This window comes from Plectropomus leopardus, chromosome 7, assembly GCF_008729295.1.
Source record: "Plectropomus leopardus isolate mb chromosome 7, YSFRI_Pleo_2.0, whole genome shotgun sequence".
NCBI lineage: Eukaryota > Metazoa > Chordata > Actinopteri > Perciformes > Serranidae > Plectropomus > Plectropomus leopardus.
In genome coordinates this window covers 378,258-395,721 of record NC_056469.1, presented here as the reverse complement: position 1 = coordinate 395,721, position 17,464 = coordinate 378,258, and the positions used below count along the sequence as shown (strand labels likewise).

The following is a 17,464-nucleotide window of genomic DNA, read 5'->3' as shown; positions in this document are numbered from 1 at the left end:
AGCTTTAGTCGAACACATATGCAGAGTTTGTAAAGTTTTGTGGCTTTTCCTCTTTTCTATGTGAGCATCACATCATGCTTAGTGCACCTACAACGACCAGCAGCAGCCCAATCAGCTGATCAACTGCTGCCATCATCAGAAACGGGTGTTGCTTCACGTGAGGCTTCAAAGGAAACGTCATCTCCTGTCTCTTAAAACCGTCTGTGCTCGTTTCCTCTCTTCTTTCGTGGTTTCCTTGCGTCTCTCCATGCATCCCTGATGGGCGGAGCTTAGACCCAAGGAATAGACGCAAGTGAGGGAAGCATGGATGCAATTTCAGGATTTGGGATAATGCTTGGCATCCAGTCCGATCCAGCCCAAGCCACACAAGCCACACACAACGTCATATTTAGAGTTATCGCGAGATGTGAGCGCGGGATTTCCCAGGGTGGTAGGTGGAGCTGTTCTCCGTCTGTCCGTCTGTCCGCCTGTGGTCCGTGTGTCTGTCCGTGCTCCGCGCTCTGTCCCCGCCTCTCTGACACACGGCTAACGGGTGGCTAGCTTGTCAACAACAGCAGAGGCACCGCCAGTGTATCGGTCAGTGAAATGACCGATGCCGCCGGTGTTTTTACTCATCGTGTCAGTGTCCGCCTCTGACGGGATTCTTATTTTCATTTCCACGAGCGTTCCATTACGTGTAGCACTCTGAGGAGCTAACGTTTTGCCGAGAACTGAGGTATGAATGACCGGATCTTTGTGTCACTACATGTGTGTTAGCCGGACTGTCACGCGCCTCCGTCTCTGCACACTGTGTTGTCACTAACGAGCGTGTCCAGCTGTTTTCTCGAGAGAAAGAAGCTTCCAGCATATGAAGAGGCTATGTGAATGTGTGACTGTATGAATGAAAGAATATTTGATTACAGTGCAGCTAGGAAGAACCCTTGTTCACAGTGTCCATATTTATATTTCGAATGTACATAATATATAATTTCATAATCTAATGTTTAGTTACACGTTTTGACACACCACAAAACTATGTTGCAATGTGTTTTGGTGCTTTAGGTGTTAAAGGGAGTTCAGTTTTTTTGAAGTGTGGCTGTATTGAGTACTGATTCACAAACAGTAGATGTCAGTCAGCACACCTCCAGTTTGGAAAAGCAGGCTGGAGTCCAACATGGAATCTCAGCAGTGTACTGCTGTGGAGAGGTCAGCAACTAAATAGCTTATATTTTAGCCACCTTAAAAAGTCCCGCCTAAAAAAAAATACATATTGATTTAAGTGTACACTTTATTGAGAGTATTTTCTGTGCTTCATTGTAATGTCAGACAGCGATTTCCAACAGGAAAATCAAAGGTCAAGGATTCTTTGTTGTCATTCCAGTCATGCAGTACATGAAAAGAATAAAATTAAGTACTCAGGTTTTGGTGATAATTAAATAAAAACGTTATAATACATAAAACACTGGGTTATCTAATAAGTTAAAAAATAAATCAAAATAATAACATCACATCAATAAAGCTGTTATATTGTTTTTTTCAAAGGCAGACTCCATGGAGAAAAACAGTGATTTAACATCTTTGAACAAAGACGCTGCTGGTGTGCTGCTGCCTCCATCACTTAGTTAGATTTTGTTATTGTGTGACTTTGGTATTTTTGAGGGTTAGCTTGAATTCACCAAAGTCACACAATAACACAAAATAACCCACTGATTTAAGCAGCAGGGGGGTATTTCAGAAAGCAGGTTATGTGAAAACTCTGATTATGTCAACCCTGAGATGAGGGAAACTCTGTGTTATCCGTTCCAGAAAGAGAGTTAAATCAAACTCTGAGTCAATCACCATGGTAACTGACTATGTGAACGTAACCCACTCGCTGGCAGGTTTTCTATAAGAAACACAGAGTTTCTACCTGTCTCCTCCGACCTGAAGCCATCAGACATGGATTGTCTGCATTTTTGCAATCCGATAGATATTGCAGAAGAATTATTACGCAGTGCCTTATGTTGGGAGAGGATTTTCAGATCTCGATGGATGTGCTCTCATTTCCCGATGAATATTTGTTATAATGGCAGTTTTTCATTACAATCAATCATTTATCTTAATAGCATTCTGCGGCTGTACATATCCAATCTCAGACACCGTGGACGTGCGCTTACATAAGAGCACATTTTGTGTATCGTGCTCCGTTTTTATAATTAGTATTTCATTGAATTTTCATATACACATCACCACATTTTAGTATACAAACCAGTGACTCCAATAGGTATAAAATAAATAAAAAATTATTTTTAAAAAAGGAAATATAAAATGAATATATTAAAAATAATAAAGTAAAACAAAACTCCAGTAATAAATACAATTTAAAAAGCATCCAACAAGCTAACATACCAACATGAAATAAAAGTAATAAAACAAAATCAGTAATCAGATATCAGTTAGCTAAATAAAAATACCATCCCCACATATGCACCATAATCAAATACACAATCATCATATAATTCTTAGTCCCATGAAGAAAGTAACTATTATGTTCACAGTGTCTGCTTTACATCAGTATATCAAATGTTAATTTACTTAGTGAGATATTAGGAGAGAGGACATATAAAACAGCATTCTGTTGGGGGTTTAAATGACTACATGTTGAAATAGCCATTGAATGAATATTTACTTTGTTTAACATCAAATATGAGTAAAACCAAAGTGAGGTCGGCCTACAATCTTGGCTTAGCAAAATATGCCATACCTTTATGAATGATGTTTTTATATTTTAATTTTCAGTTGCTTCCATGTGCATTTCCCCCTGTGGGAGTGCACTTAAATGGAAATCAAAATTTATTCGATCCATCACTTTTTCAGATGAATGCCACAATTTTGATAAAGCGCGGTTAATGTTAAGTCAATGGACATGTGCATTCAAACTTACGTATTGACACGAGCAGCAATTTTCTACCATGCCGCTTTTCTCTCCTTAGCTGCTGCAACAGTTTTCTCTCTTAATATGGGCTTATATTTGCCATAGGCAGCATGAGGACCTCTAGTTCCAATGAAGTAAAGCAGCTTGGTTTCTTTTTCTCAGCGGTTGCCATGGTGAATCGAGGTATCAGGGCGCCATTGGCAATGGCTTTTTATTGAGGTCATGCACGCGCTGAACTCAAGTTGAACATACTCAGAGTTGATTAAACTAATTCAGATCAGCTGTTCTGGAACCGAATACTCAGAGTTTCCCATCTCGATGTAAATCAACCCAGAGTTCAGGGTTAGACTCATAGTTTGTAGAACTTCTTTTCTGGAATACCCCCAGTTTTTCTCTATGGAGTCTGGTGGCTTTGACAAGAGCATAAATGCAGGGCTTCCACAGTCATGTAAAACCTGTGAAAGTCATGGAATTTCACAATCACATTTCCAGGCCTTGAAAAGTCATGGAATTAGATAAATTATTGGAAGTTCTGGGAAAGTTATTGCTGCGTGTAATGAAATTGTAACAGTAATCTTCTTTGTGGATTATCAAAGGTCCTTAAAAAGTCATTGAAAAGTTTTTAAATTTTGTCTATGAAAATATGTGGGAACCCTGTGGATGGGGGAACTGAAGCCGTTGTGGGCTCCCCTGTCAAAACGGGCAGTCTGACATGAAGTTAAAGCTGTGAAAAAACTCTCAGTGAAGTTTACATTTAAACTGAAATTGATCTTTTTAGGTGGGACTTTTTTAATGTTGCTAAAAGACGTTTTGGTGCTGAGTGCCATTCACAGCAGTACAATGCTGCACTTCCATGTCAGACTCCAGCCTGCTTCTCCTTACTGAAGGTGTGCTGACTGACATTCACTCTAAGGAACACACAGGTTATGGATAAATACCCCATACAGCCCCACTTCAAAAACTCCAAGGTATCCTTTTAAAGCTGATCTCTTGTCAGTAGTCATTTGTGGTGAAGGTACAAGGTAACTTTATTGTCATTTTTCTTAAAAAAGAAATTAAATTTAAGGTGATCCTTAACCCTGCTACATCTTTTGGCATCAAAGGAGGAGTTGAGGAGTCTTATAGCCTGAGAAAGAAGCTGCTCTGTAGTCTGGTGGTTCTGCAGTGGATACTTCTGTATCTTTTCTAGATGTCAGCAGGGTTAACAGACTGTGGCTGGGGTGGCTGCTGTCTTTCAGTATCCTTTGGGCTCTGTGCAGACACCTCACTTCACCGAGGTCACTGATGCTCTGTAGATGGGAACCAGTGATGTTTTGGGCAGTTTAAATCACCTGCTGTGGAGCCTTCCTGTCCTGGGCTGTGCACAAATCATGCCAGTTGATGATGTTTCCAGTCAGAATGCTTTCTACTACTCCTCTGTAGAAGTTAGCCAGGATCTTGCTATGGAATTCAGCCTTCCTAAGTTTCCTAAATTTTCTTTCTAAAATCAACAATCAGCTCCTTGGTTTTGCTGACATTGAGCAGTAGGTTGTTGTCTGTGCACCACTGTGCAAGATTGTTGATTTCCTCCTGGTACTCTCATTGTTGTTAAAATTTCACGCATTTGATGAGAGTACATGCCTGAACACATCTGCAGTGGAGTTTTGAATCACAGCCATAATGCCACTTAGTGGTCAGAGGAAGTTACTTTTTTTACACTTTGATGTTTCCCCAGGTTAGAGCAGGTTAACCCCAGCGACCTCATATTCAGTCATATTACTGCAAAGACTTTCATGATACAGTGAAAAAATACGTTTGTGATTTCATCACATGCTGTTGCCATGGTAACACACTATTTGCCATAAAATAGAAAGCACTTTATGAGGGGCAAGGCATGCACGAAAACACATCAAATTTTTTTAGATCCATCAGAAATCCTAAAATGTGATATCTGATATGATTTTTTCAAATTGATGTACCAAAATGGCTCTCCAGCACCCCCCTACAAAAATTTCAGAGCAATAAAACTTGGGAAATATGTGTACAAGACCAAGACCTACAAAAAAGCCTTGGAGCCATGCCCTAAACCCAACAGGAAGGGCATTTTGATTTCAATTTTCAGATTTTTTGTAATTCTAGCCTCAGTTCTAAAACCATCTTGTCCTACAGATTTCATCTGATCGACTTCACATCCAGACCATAGTGATCCCTAAAGTTTTTGATTTTTGATTTCATCAAGTGCTGTTGACGTTCTGCCGCATTCTTTGCCATAAAACAGGAAGTTGTGTTTGAGGGGCTAAAGATGCTTAAAAACTCACGAAACGTTGCATACACATTAATAGACCTATAATGTGTTATTTGATATAATTCTTTTTGCTGTGATGTGCCAAAATGTGCTCTATAGCGCCAGCTACTAATTTTCAATGAAGCAGCCCCCGCGAACCGTTTAACCTAGAGCTACAAAATGTGTAAATGCCCAAGAGCTACAAAAAAGCCTCTTGGAGCCATGCCCTAAACCCAACAGAAAGTCCACCAATTTTCATTTCATTTAAAATTTTGGGCAATTTTTTGCCATTTCTGCTAGAGCCCAACTGATTGTTCAGTGTACCTATATTATCACCTGATATAAGCCTTATACAGACAAAATGGAGCAAATCAGCCTTGGCTCATATTTTTTACCATATGCGCTGATAGGTAAGCTCTGCTCACAGACCATATAATGCAGCAGTGTTTTAGAAATAGTTGCCTTCTATAGTTGTCCAGCAGATAGAGCGCTTACTCCATTGTTGACCTTTCTCTCTGCACTGTAAAATCAGCAGATTAGAACAACTACAGCCTCCTTCAATAACACAGGCTGTCTGCTTGTTTTTTCACACCTCTGGCACAGAGAAAAAGAGTCAGAGAGAGACAGAGTCAGAGTGCGCTCCTACTCCATCGTTATACTACTCTCAGCACTCAAGGACATTGTGACAGAGAGCCTTGCAGAATAGTGGACGATGGTGCAGTCAGTCAGAGAGTTTTAACGGTAAGCAACATTGAAATACATACTGTTATGTTTAAAAACAATGGCCTCAGCTTTCTACAAACAAACAAGATGATCTAAGGTTCCAGGGTACAGGAGGAAAACACTACCAACCAGCTGACTTTATTGTATTTAGCAATTTTCCAGACCCTCTTAGCAGCATTATATTTAAGCAGCAATGAAAGACACATTTAGGGACTTAGATTATCAGGAAATAGGACAAATATACCGTCATTTTTTCCCATGTTTGTTGCTGTGAGTTAGCTCACAACAGTGTTGTAGGTGGCAGATCACAATACACACACGCACCTGCTAAAGTGACTTAGGTCATCTCCAGCCTTATCACTACATGGAGGAAGTAGTAATTCACTGCTGCACGCAGTATTGCCCTTTTTCAGAGAGATGAGAGATCTCATCAGTCAGAGTCCAGCAAGTAGCTCCGGCATGCGCAGAGGTGCGAGGGCCCGTTCATCGCTGCTTGCAGCTTTAAATTAATTTATTTTCTCTTTTTGCCTCATTTGCTGAATGAGGTTGAAATGCATATGGAAATATAGGTGGAAAAGGAAAAAAGAGAAAATAATACATAAATAAATGCATAAATAATTACACAAAAAAATAAATAGATACATTTAAAAATTAATAAATAAATATGTAAAATAAACTGGGAAATTAAATAAATAAAATAATACATAAATAAATAAGCAAATAAATATAAAAATGAATAAATTGGTAAATAAAATGGAAAATGAATAGGGAAACAATTAAATATTGGCATTTTGGGCATATTCATTTATTTATTGACACATTTATTTATTTTTTTATTTATTTTTGATTTGGGCAGTTGTAGTCCTCCATAGCTCTGCGCAGATCTTCACAGACACATGGTTAAGGAGCTGACAGGTCCTCCAGTGGTCACTATGGCTGCACTTTAGGCTCAATACAGTGTACACACAGTGTAAAACAACATGCCACTCGGTGTTTGCTCTGTACCTTTAATTCAAGTGGGCTGGACTTTGATCCAGCCCAGTGTAGGCTTTCAGTAAATTCATTTATTAGTCAGTGGCTAGAAAATAATTGTAGGTGGGACCTAGACACAACATGAAGGTGCTTTCCAGCTCTCCCACTCTCAAGGACAAACCAGCTTACAGTGCTTATTGAAGGCAAAATGAGCAGCTTATTACTTGGACGTGAGCAAACCAACAGAATACAACACAAAACACACCTCATTCCACTAACTTGCCTAAAAACAAAAGTCAAACAAAAGACAGGTCTCTTACCTAAATTCCTAACTGAAAATGGGAAAATGTTCAATAGAAGAAAAACGGTTACTCACTTTAAGTGCTCGATTATATACAATGACTACAATAAACCAAAAATAGTATTTACATAAGCTACGAACCCAGAATCAGCATTAAACACAAAATAAGGCCAAAAGGCACTGATGGATTACCAAATCACAAAGTACAGAATTGTAGAAAAAACACTTTCTCTACCTGGCTCTGTTGAGAGTGGAGAAAGCAGGGAAGGCGGAGCTGTTGGTTTTCTCATCTTAAAAAGCCCTCCAATCCCCAAGAAGCCAGTCCTGTAGCAGCCAGGCCCCTGGAACACCCAATGATGGCACTCCACCTGCAGCTCACCACAGGCACAGAAAAGACCAAGATGACCCCAGGGGTCATAACACAGCCTATTCTACAATATTTGAATAATTATTGAAATAATTTCTTTATCTGAAATGCCAGGAATTCTGTGTCTCAGCATCTGCTTCTCTTTCCTAATGTCACCAAATGAAGATCTTGTATCTATAGCTCACCTTGGTGTTCAGAAGCTTTTTTTTTTCACAGTTGCCTCACATTTTATTGACCAAACAGTTTACTGATAAATTGAGAAAATAGTAGATGAGGAAAATAATCCTCAGATGCAGCCTTAGTCCAGTATACAGATGAATTGCTGTGGTGCTGTGTGTTAACCCTTAAGCATGGGCACAGACACTGGCACACAGATACAATGTCAGTGATAGTAATACTATTACCAAACATTCATTTCCATTATATCTCCAGTTTTGTTATTGCATTTAAAATAGTGAAAGACAGAGTCCACTGGTATAGTTCAGAGATGCGCTGTATCTTTTAGGCAGCATTGAATGCACCTCACACAAACATCATGTATCCATAAAGACACAAGACTGTCGTTTCTACATTTTAATCGTGGGTGCTTAGTAAATGAGACTGTGCAAGGACAAACCTTGGCACTAATGCACTAATGTGTATTTGCTGAGTTTCATCAAAAAGAGTGACCCTTTTGCTCGTGACATTTTGTACTTTTTGGGATGTCAAAAATAGCCCAGGGACTTTGCTGTGCTCCTGCAGAACAGAGACAACCAGTGTTGCCAACTTGGCGACTTTGTCTCTATATCTAGTGACTGTCCAAACCCCCTTGATGACTTAATTTGTCAAAAGTGACCAGCGACAAATCTATAGCGACTTTTTTCTAGTGATCTGGGAAATAATTGTGTTGACGAAGCAAATCTCACTACTTGTTTTGAGAAAGCTTCTGCAAGAAGAATCTAACACATCCCGCTCCGCGGTTCACATTACAACCAAGCTAATGAGAGCCGAGTACAGCGAGAGACATAAAATGTGCCATTTTCTGAATAAAGATTTGGAATTCGGTATTTCTCCAGACATAAAATGAACGCGCGTAGGACCCGTGGGACTCTATCGCGTGAACGCGCATGTAACTCTTGGAGTCCCTGGCACAGCACAGGCTTTGCGCCAGCTGTAGTAATTGATATTTTTGAATCATAATTCATCATTTTTACCATTTTACAACACATCCATACGTTGTTGGCTGTAAAGCCTGTAATATGGACGTCTTACCGTGTCTGTATCAGAGTCTGCTGTCAGTATTCAAACTACTGGTTATCAGTGAGCAGCGCGGAGCACTAGTGACAGTTACCAAATGGTACTGAATGTAGTATTTACTTAAAGTTGAGCTGTGTAATAATACACGGGGCAATATTACAAGGCACCACCTATTATTATATTTTTGTGGGCACAACACATTTTGATTCTGTTAATTTAATTTCTCTGGTCATGATTACGATATGATTCCCTAATAGGTTGTATGTATATTTGTGTGTGTGTTTTGTTTGCTTCGAGCACTCAACTTGGGTAACTTGTGTGAGTGAGCCAGTGGGTTGGAATCAATGCTCGGGTACACTCGGCCGCACTCGGCCGCGTTCGGCTGTCGTTAATCCCTTCTATGCATGCTCTATGGGCCAGTAGATCCGGGTACTTTACACTTTTCTAAACCCAATGAAAGAGTTTTCTCTGTTTCGTGCACCACTGAGCAGCTCTCATAGTAATGAATGAAGCGCCGCCCCCACAGTTGTAACCAGATTTATAATATTTATAATAGATCCATGCTCATCACTCTCACAGCACTCATGCAGCCAGTCCGACCAGCAGCCTCGCAGTCCCAACCTGCAGCGGACTCTGAGAGCTGCCAGCCCTGCAAATGAATCACAGGTGTGCAGCTTATGATTTTGTATGGTTACAGCAGAGACATTACGTTTTTGTTTAAATATTCACTCTTTCTTAGTTTCACACCCCAAAATCCCTCACACAGTTCTCTCTGTCTCAGTCAGTCTCACTCACACACTCAGTCAGTTACTTGTCCCTCTCCTCCTCTGGACAAATATGAGCTACAAGATCACGTTTTGTTTTGCTCTGCATTCATTAGGTCACAAAAACAAACAAACAAAAATAAACAAACAAACAAACAAACAAACAAACAAACAAACAAAAAAACCCAAAATAACATTATAGTTATATGGCAACAAAAATAAGCTTGTAAATACACAGATAGTTAGTTTGTACACTACCTTGTCAGCATTTTCTATTACTTTTGCCTCTCTCAGAATTTCATATTATGCATGTTAGTTGATGATGTCATCTAGCGACTTTTGAGAGAGCCAATAGCGACTTCCCTTACAGAGGAGTTAGAAAGAGAAAGATCACAACTATGGAACACAAAAAGAAAAAGTGCAAATCGTGTAAGACAGAAACGGAATAGAATGAAATGAAACGAATTTAGGTAATGTGGAGCATTAGAAAAAAGCCAGAGCAGTAATAGAAGTTTAGTGAGTTCTGGAATACTGCTAACCCAAGAGAGAGAGAAACAGAAAACAAGTTTATCTCAGCTTGAGCCTGTGTGTTGTTCATGTCTGCCTTTATGAATTGATGTGTGTGTGTGTGTGTGTGTGTGTGTGTGTGTGTGTGTGTGTGTGTGTGTGTGTGTGCGCGTGTGCGTGTATGTGTGTGTGTGTGTGTGCATATGTGTGTGTTCACTCCTGTCTTGGTTTAGTTTGACCTTATTTAGTTCACTCGCTGCCTGAAGGCCAGTTTCAGAAAAGAAAAGAGTCGCTCTCTGAATTCCATATTAGCTGTCATCCTGAAGCACAGATAACCTCTTTCCCTCCTCTCAGCTGTGTGTTGGTGCATGTTGTTATTTGCATGCACCTCATGCATTTGGAAAAGTGAGGAATAGAAAAGCAAATCAAAATCATTAATTAATATGAAACCTTTGTTGTAAGCTAGCCCTCAGATGGGTGTTTAGCATGCGAGTTGTCTCGTGTTTGCAGGCAGCTGCTGGCTTTTGGCTGTTGGTTTGATTTAGAGTGTCTCAATGACTCACTTGTCTCTCAGTTTTCAGATAAGAAGAGTTGGGAGAAATACTCGTGTTCTTTTCTCTGTGCCTCCTTGCAGTGTAATTTGTCTTGACATATCCAGGGAGGGTAATGGGGTATTTATGGTTAGGAAAATGTCTCATTTGTAAACCAAGGTAAACAACCACTATTGCCAAAGGTGAGCGCTAAAACCTGCTGTCATGAATCACTGCATGGTATCTATTACTTAAAGAGCGCTGCAGTATTACAGGCTTGACTATTGATTTGGTAATTACGTCACTGCTCTTTTGTGTGCCCTGGTTTTAGGTTATTTTCATAAAGTTTGTTTTTAACATTATGTCCTCTCTTCTTTTCTCTTTTTTTCCCCTTACCTACCCTGTCCTATTGTCCTCCTCTTCTCTCTTTCCTTAGTCGTGGTGTGGTGGCGGATGTCTTTTTACTTCCCTCTGAGGTTGGAGGCCATTTGGAGTCGGGATTTGGGTCTGCAGCAGCAGTGATGCGGGCTTCAGTGGCAGGCTGCAGGATGAGCGTGGGAGCGCTTCTTAATGGACTACTGGTCTCTGTGGTGGCAGCTCTGCTTTGGAAGTATTCCAAGCTTAGTGAGCACGCTGCCCTGCTGGAGGAAGAGCTTCATATGACAAGGCAGTCCCAGGACCTCTCGCAGGCCCGCATCGACTACCATGTTGCCCTTCAGGCTCTTCAGGAACATGGCACCCGCATGGTCTGCACTGGCAAGATGCACACTGACCGCATCTGCCGTTTTGACTACCTCTGCTACTGCTCAGAGGCGGAGGAGTTTGTGTTCTTCCATTCCAATTCTTCTGTCATGTTGCCAAACCTTGGGTCGAGGCGCTTCCAACCTGCCCTGCTGGACTTGTCCTCAGTAGAAGATCACAATACTCAGTACTTCAACTTTTTAGAGCTCCCTGCTGCTGCTTTAAAGTTTATGCCTAAGCCTGTGTTCGTACCAGATGTGACACTGATCCTAAACCGGTTTAATCCAGACAACTTAATGCATGTATTCCATGATGACCTGATCCCAGCCTTCTACACTATGAAACAGTATTCAGACTTGGATGATGAGGCACGCTTGGTTTTTATGGAGGGCTGGGGTGAAGGCCCACACTTTGACCTGTACAGACTTCTCAGCAGCAAGCAGCCACTGCTCAAAGATCAGCTTAGGAACTTTGGCAAGCTCATGTGTTTTACAAAATCTTACGTTGGCTTGTCCAAGATGACCACCTGGTACCAGTATGGTTTTGTTCAACCACAAGGGCCCAAAGCCAACATGTTGGTCTCAGGAAATGAGATCCGGCAGTTTGCCAGGGCTCTGATGGAGAAAATGAACATCACAAGGGGGGAGGAGGTGGAGAGGAATAGAGGGAGTGCTGAAGATGAAAAAGAGAAAAGGGATGAATACATAGTTGTGTTTAGTCGTTCAACAACAAGACTTATACTGAATGAAGCAGAGTTAATCATGGTGTTGGCGCAGGAGTTCCAGATGAGAGTGGTCACAGTATCTTTAGAGGAACAGTCTTTCCCCAGTATTGTCCAGGTGATCAGCCGTGCTTCCATGTTAGTCAGTATGCATGGAGCTCAGCTTATCACCTCACTCTTCCTCCCCATAGGAGCTGTTGTGGTAGAGCTGTTCCCCTTTGCTGTGAACCCAGAGCAGTACACCCCATATAAAACCCTTGCCACCCTTCCAGGCATGGACCTCCACTATGTCTCCTGGAGGAACACTAAGGAGGAGAACACAATTACCCACCCAGACAGACCCTGGGAACAAGGGGGCATTGCTCATCTGGAGAAGGAGGAGCAAGAGCGAATTCTAGTGAGCAAAGATGTCCCCAGGCACTTGTGCTGCCGCAACCCAGAGTGGCTCTTCCGGATCTACCAGGACACTTTGGTGGACATCCCTTCCTTTTTGGAAGTCCTCAAAGAGGGCATGAGTACAAAGCCCAGCATGAAAAAGTTAAAGCCGGCAAGCACAGTCCACCCAGGCCGGGTCAGAGAACCCCAGTGTCAGACCTCAGTACAAACCACTAATGAGGCTAAACTCACTGTCTCTTGGCAGATCCCGTGGAATCTAAAATACCTGAAGGTGAGAGAGGTGAAGTATGAGGTGTGGATCCAAGAGCAGGGAGAGAACACCTACATGCCTTATATCCTTCCCCAGCAGAACTACACGTTTTCAGAGAACATTAAGCCCTTCACCACTTACCTGGTGTGGGTCAGGTGTATTTTCAACAAGAACCTCTTGGGCCCCTTTGCAGATGTTTTAATGTGCAAGACCTAGAACAAAACCTCATGGGTTATTTAGTTGTGCAGTTTTACACAGAGGTTGAGTCATGCTTGTTCCAGACAATCAAATTGGGACAATGGACTGTTCAATTACAGTTTGTTCATTGGGGATTGGCAAATGTGATATGGCATATCCCTACAATCCTAGAACAGGCAGCTGAACTCTTGCACAGCAGGTTTCTTTTTAGCCAGCACAGGCAACTTAGAGATTCAGGAAGAACTGTAAAAGACTTGAACCATAGGTTCAGAGCTCAATGGCAACAGCCGTTAATGAAAGGAAAGCATAGAATTCAGATCAGATCAGAAACAGATCTATTTATGTGCAAATAATATATAACATGTTTTCTTAGTATAAGTCAAAACACTGGTTCTGTACTTTTTACAGTATGCAATATAGCTTTTCTGTTGAGAGCAAGAAAGATTTTAGAATAGCAAGATTTTTAATGTTTTCTGACTTGTCCGATGTCTGCTGTGTGTGATACCTGTGTGGCTTAGTTTACCCTCCACCTGTATAATTACATACACCATAATCTGCAGAACCTAGCCAAAATCAGAGCAGCATTTTCTGTCATTCATGCCATACTACTTTCACATGTTTAAGAATGTTCTTGATTAATAAAACCATTTTAAAATGTTATTCAGAGATGTTGTGACAGACTAGTGTGAAGTAAGTAAGAGTTTTCGGAAATGCCACAGTAATTGTTTTTGACTCTGAACGTAAAGATATGTATAATTTCATTTTATGGAGCCTTTTGTGATATTATTTAATAGCATTATCTCTTAAATTGTTCTCCTACATGTTATAAATGTACAAACACGTTTTGTGTTTCAGCAGTGCCCAGCCACAAATAATTTGCATGCGTTTTACTGCATAAATAAATAAAAATTATCTAATTGGCACTAAATACAACTGTGATAATTATAGCAGTGTGCTGTTGGACAGCTGGATTTTACAGCATTTTCATTAAGATAACAAGGAATGTTACTGCCTTGTCTAAACCTAGGTTAATAGTAATTACATTCCCAGATATGTGTCTTGTATCTTTCCTCAAAATTCAAACTAAAATGTTGAATTTTAGTTTAAAACAACAGAAATCTAAAGCTGGCTCTTAAAGTTGTTTTTCATCACATTTTTTTTAAATAAAGTCCTGCTTATTGGTAGCTAGACTGCAAAGATGTTGATTTGTTAAGGCCCAGACACACAAATCTGACATCAGAGAACTAGTGACGACGAAAGCCCCCTTCTGCATTGCCTCACGTCACCGGTCTTGGCCAATACGTTGCACATGAACATACCAAACTGACAGCCAACCAGCAGTTACGTTCCGCATAAAAGCAGATACCCCTACATACCAGCAGACAGTGGTAGTCTGTAATTGTCATTCAAAAAGGGAAACAGGAAAAATGCTTGAGACTACTTAGCCAGTTAGCACATCAACAACACAATTCAATGTTGTTAGAACAAAGCATATTTACCAATAACACAAACCATTAGGGAACAACACACACATTTGCTAAAGAGCTTAATGGCAAGAAAACCTGACCTTATTGAACAAGTTTGTTTCAATCTCACTCAATTGACTGAATAAAAGCCAGCTAGCATCAACGAGGGTCAACGGTGCAGGGCACACCACATGGACGAGGGCTACGGATGCTCACTAATGGCTGACCATCAGCTTGGTGTGTCAGGGCCTTTAAACACTGGAATTGGAGGTCATAGTATGTGGCAGTGGAGCTGTAGCAAGAGATGGCTTATGGAAAGGCACAGTTTTAAGAAAGCACTGCCAACAACATATTGTGTATTATTGTGCCATTGTTATGACAACATTGTACTTTTTTGACCCAACACAGTATCTTCTAAACATGGCATTGCCCTCTTTGTCATGTTTGACTGCAGGACACTATGAGGTTCATTTCCTTTACTTGAGGTCTGGGGCTGTGTTCACAAACATTCTGAGAGTACTCTCAGAGAGCTCCTGACTCTGCCTAAAAAATTCTAGCAAGGAGTCCCAGCTTAGAAGTGATTTAGGAAAATTCTCATAGCAACTCTGAGCAAGGAAAGGACAGTGAGGAGGTGTGGTTGACCCTGTTGCTGGGAGTGATGCATTGTTTTAACAGATGTGATTGGTTGTCACAGGTGTGCTATTTTGTGAGCCTACAAAGTGTGGACACCCAGTGGAAACTGATTGAACTAAAACATAATATGAGACTGTGAAAGATCTGTTTTTTTGATCACATCACTCTGCACTGTAACATTTTCCCAGTTGCCGAATTTCTTAGTGTGATAACGTTATGTTCGGTGTTATATCGTTGTTGCATTGAATGGGACAAGTTAGCAAATCTCTAATGAGATCGTGCACAGACATTGTCCCTGCATCATTTTATCTGCAGAATTTCATTAACTCACTGTAACCCGTCATGTTCTCCTCAGCTTTAGAAACTCTAAAGCCTCTTAAAAGTCCTCCTCCCTACTCCTAACATTTTTTCACCTTAGGAGCTCTTGTAAGGGCTAAGATACTCTGTGTAAAACTTATATATTTACCAGGATCTGGTTTTAACTATAATGTGACATTCTTTGAAAAAGTCATAATTCAAAGACTTTCCTTAGAATTTTGTCACTAAGAGCAACACTTTGTGTAGGAAGCTCTATGAATACAGCCCCAGGATTTCAGAATTAACCATATATCACTTTTTTGTGCAGGATGTGATGGTTTCGATATGTATGCTTGTGTTGTATTGCTAAATTTGTATGTGCCCCTGTCCTGTCTCAGAGGAGACTTCATACTGTATGTGCTAAGTGAAATGACAGAGTGCACATTTCTGTTTTCTACATTAGCAAATAATTGGAGGTGGGTTTTTGTTTTTAGTAACAGTGATTGAATAAAGAAGCTTATTTATTACAATATCTGTTTTGTTTCAGTAGTTTCTGTCTGTAATAACATTTGAAAATGCTATGTGCAATATGGTAGGCAACTGGACTTGCTTGAGGCTTCAGTTCTTCATGAAGAAATAAAAGTAAAATGTAATGACCTGTGTCACAAAATGAGACTGGAGACTGGAAGCGCTGTACTTTGGTTTAAAGCTTTACATGTACATCACCTTAAAAACTGAGCATATTTTACACTTATAGGAAAAACAGGTCCTCTTCACAATGCCTCTCACAAATCTTTTTCCTCTGGAATCATTACTTGCCCTTTCTGCTGTGGGATGCCACTTTCTGCTCCTATCATGAAGTGGATCTCATTGCTGAGTGGAATGTAGTGGTGAACATGAAGCACCTAATCTGACAGATAGCTTGGCCTGATTGGAAATCAAAACTTAACTGCAGCTTTGAGAGCACTTTTTTGCACTTCCCCTTTAGTGATTGACCTATGATTTAACTTGCAAGAACTGGCCAGCGATTCACTGGAACTTTTAATTTTATTTTGCAGTGGTAAAGTTATGAAAATGTTTAGGGTAAATGTAGTGGAGTAAAAGTCAAAGTTGACATAAATATAAAAACTCAAATATAGGATACCCCCCAAACATACATAAGTACTGCAACAAAGTATTGCTTGCGATGGCTGTAAGTCATCCCTGTTGCATTTTTTCAGCTGCAAATATGTTTTAGTGTTGTGATCACTTTTATTTCTTGTGATAGTGTTTTTGTGTTTGGTGGGAGATGTGAGTGCATCTCATTTCCATGGGGTGTCATGGAGAAGGGAGTGTCTGTGACAACCAATCACATCTATTGAAAGAATGCATCATACCTAGCAACAGGGTTAACCACTTCTTCTTCTTACTAAAGTAAAAGTTTCTGTCTCTCTCATACTCAGTTGATCTGTGATTTTTTGGGGACTCCTTGCAAGATTTTGTTTAGACTAATTTAGGAGTTCTCCTAGAGTATTCACAGAATGTTTGTTAATATGGTGTCATGTCTAGGAAATTATGTTGATTTGCCTTTTTTTGTGTCTATGTTGTCTCATGATTTCCTGTTTTATTTTGAAATTCTAACTCTCCTCTCGTTTCAGGTCACTTACTTCCTCCCTTTGTATGTTTCCCGCCAGTGTGATTGTCAGCCCGCCCCGATTGTCTCCACCTGTTCCCCCTTACCTTGTGAATATATAGTCAGCGTCTCCCTTTGTCCTGTGCCAGTTTGTCTTGTCAGTCAGAGAACCAGCGTCATTTCCATGCTCAAACTCTATGTCAAGTCACATTTTGTTTGTTGCTTGCTCCTGCTTATTGCTCAGGTCAAGTACCTTGTTTTGTTTCTTACTCTGTTGGTCTTTTGTTCTCTTTGCTAGTAGTTAATTCCTCGTCAGAGTGATTTTTTGTTGTAACTTTTGCCTCCTCGTCTGAGTGATTTTTTTTTTTTGTTGTGATTTTTTTGCTGCCTCATCTGAGTGATTTTTTTGTTGTTACTTTTTCCTGCCTCTTTAGAGTGATTTTGATTTTGCCTTCCTCTGTGAAAGACTTTTTCGTTGCCTTTTAATAAACTTATTTTTTGATACTTTGATCTCGTGTGTCGTACATTTGGGTTTAGCTCCAAGTTCGGTCTTGTCATATGGCTCTTGGAGTCTCGCCTACTTTTTCCATGTGA

The 17,464-nt window shown here is 40.4% G+C and overlaps 1 protein-coding gene across 2 annotated transcripts; it reads left to right on the top strand.

Annotated features, from left to right (window-relative positions):
- The first annotated feature begins 490 nt into the window (after positions 1 to 490).
- On the top strand, positions 491 to 17,253 carry pomgnt2 (protein O-linked mannose N-acetylglucosaminyltransferase 2 (beta 1,4-)). 2 transcript variants are annotated; one of them, XM_042490590.1, is made up of 3 exons: positions 491 to 715; positions 10,993 to 12,685; positions 16,896 to 17,253. In XM_042490590.1, exons 2-3 carry the CDS (start codon positions 11,078 to 11,080, stop codon positions 17,166 to 17,168), a joined length of 1,881 nt encoding a protein of 626 aa, XP_042346524.1. In that variant the 5' UTR covers positions 491 to 715; positions 10,993 to 11,077; the 3' UTR covers positions 17,169 to 17,253. The 2 variants fall into 2 exon arrangements, with proteins under 2 accessions (XP_042346524.1, XP_042346525.1); XM_042490591.1 differs by lacking the exon at positions 16,896 to 17,253 and having other exon boundaries at positions 493 to 715; positions 10,993 to 16,640.
- The last annotated feature ends 211 nt before the right edge of the window (positions 17,254 to 17,464 follow it).

What these genes read in the sequence shown, in the direction of transcription:
- pomgnt2 (XM_042490590.1), top strand. Translation starts at nt 11,078, where the DNA reads ATGCGGGCTTCAGTGGCAGGCTGCAGGATGAGCGTGGGAGCGCTTCTT. An exon ending in GGAATCTAAAATACCTGAAG is followed by an intron (nt 12,686 to 16,895) that starts GTGAGAGAGGTG and finishes CTCTCGTTTCAG; the next exon opens with GTCACTTACTTCCTCCCTTT.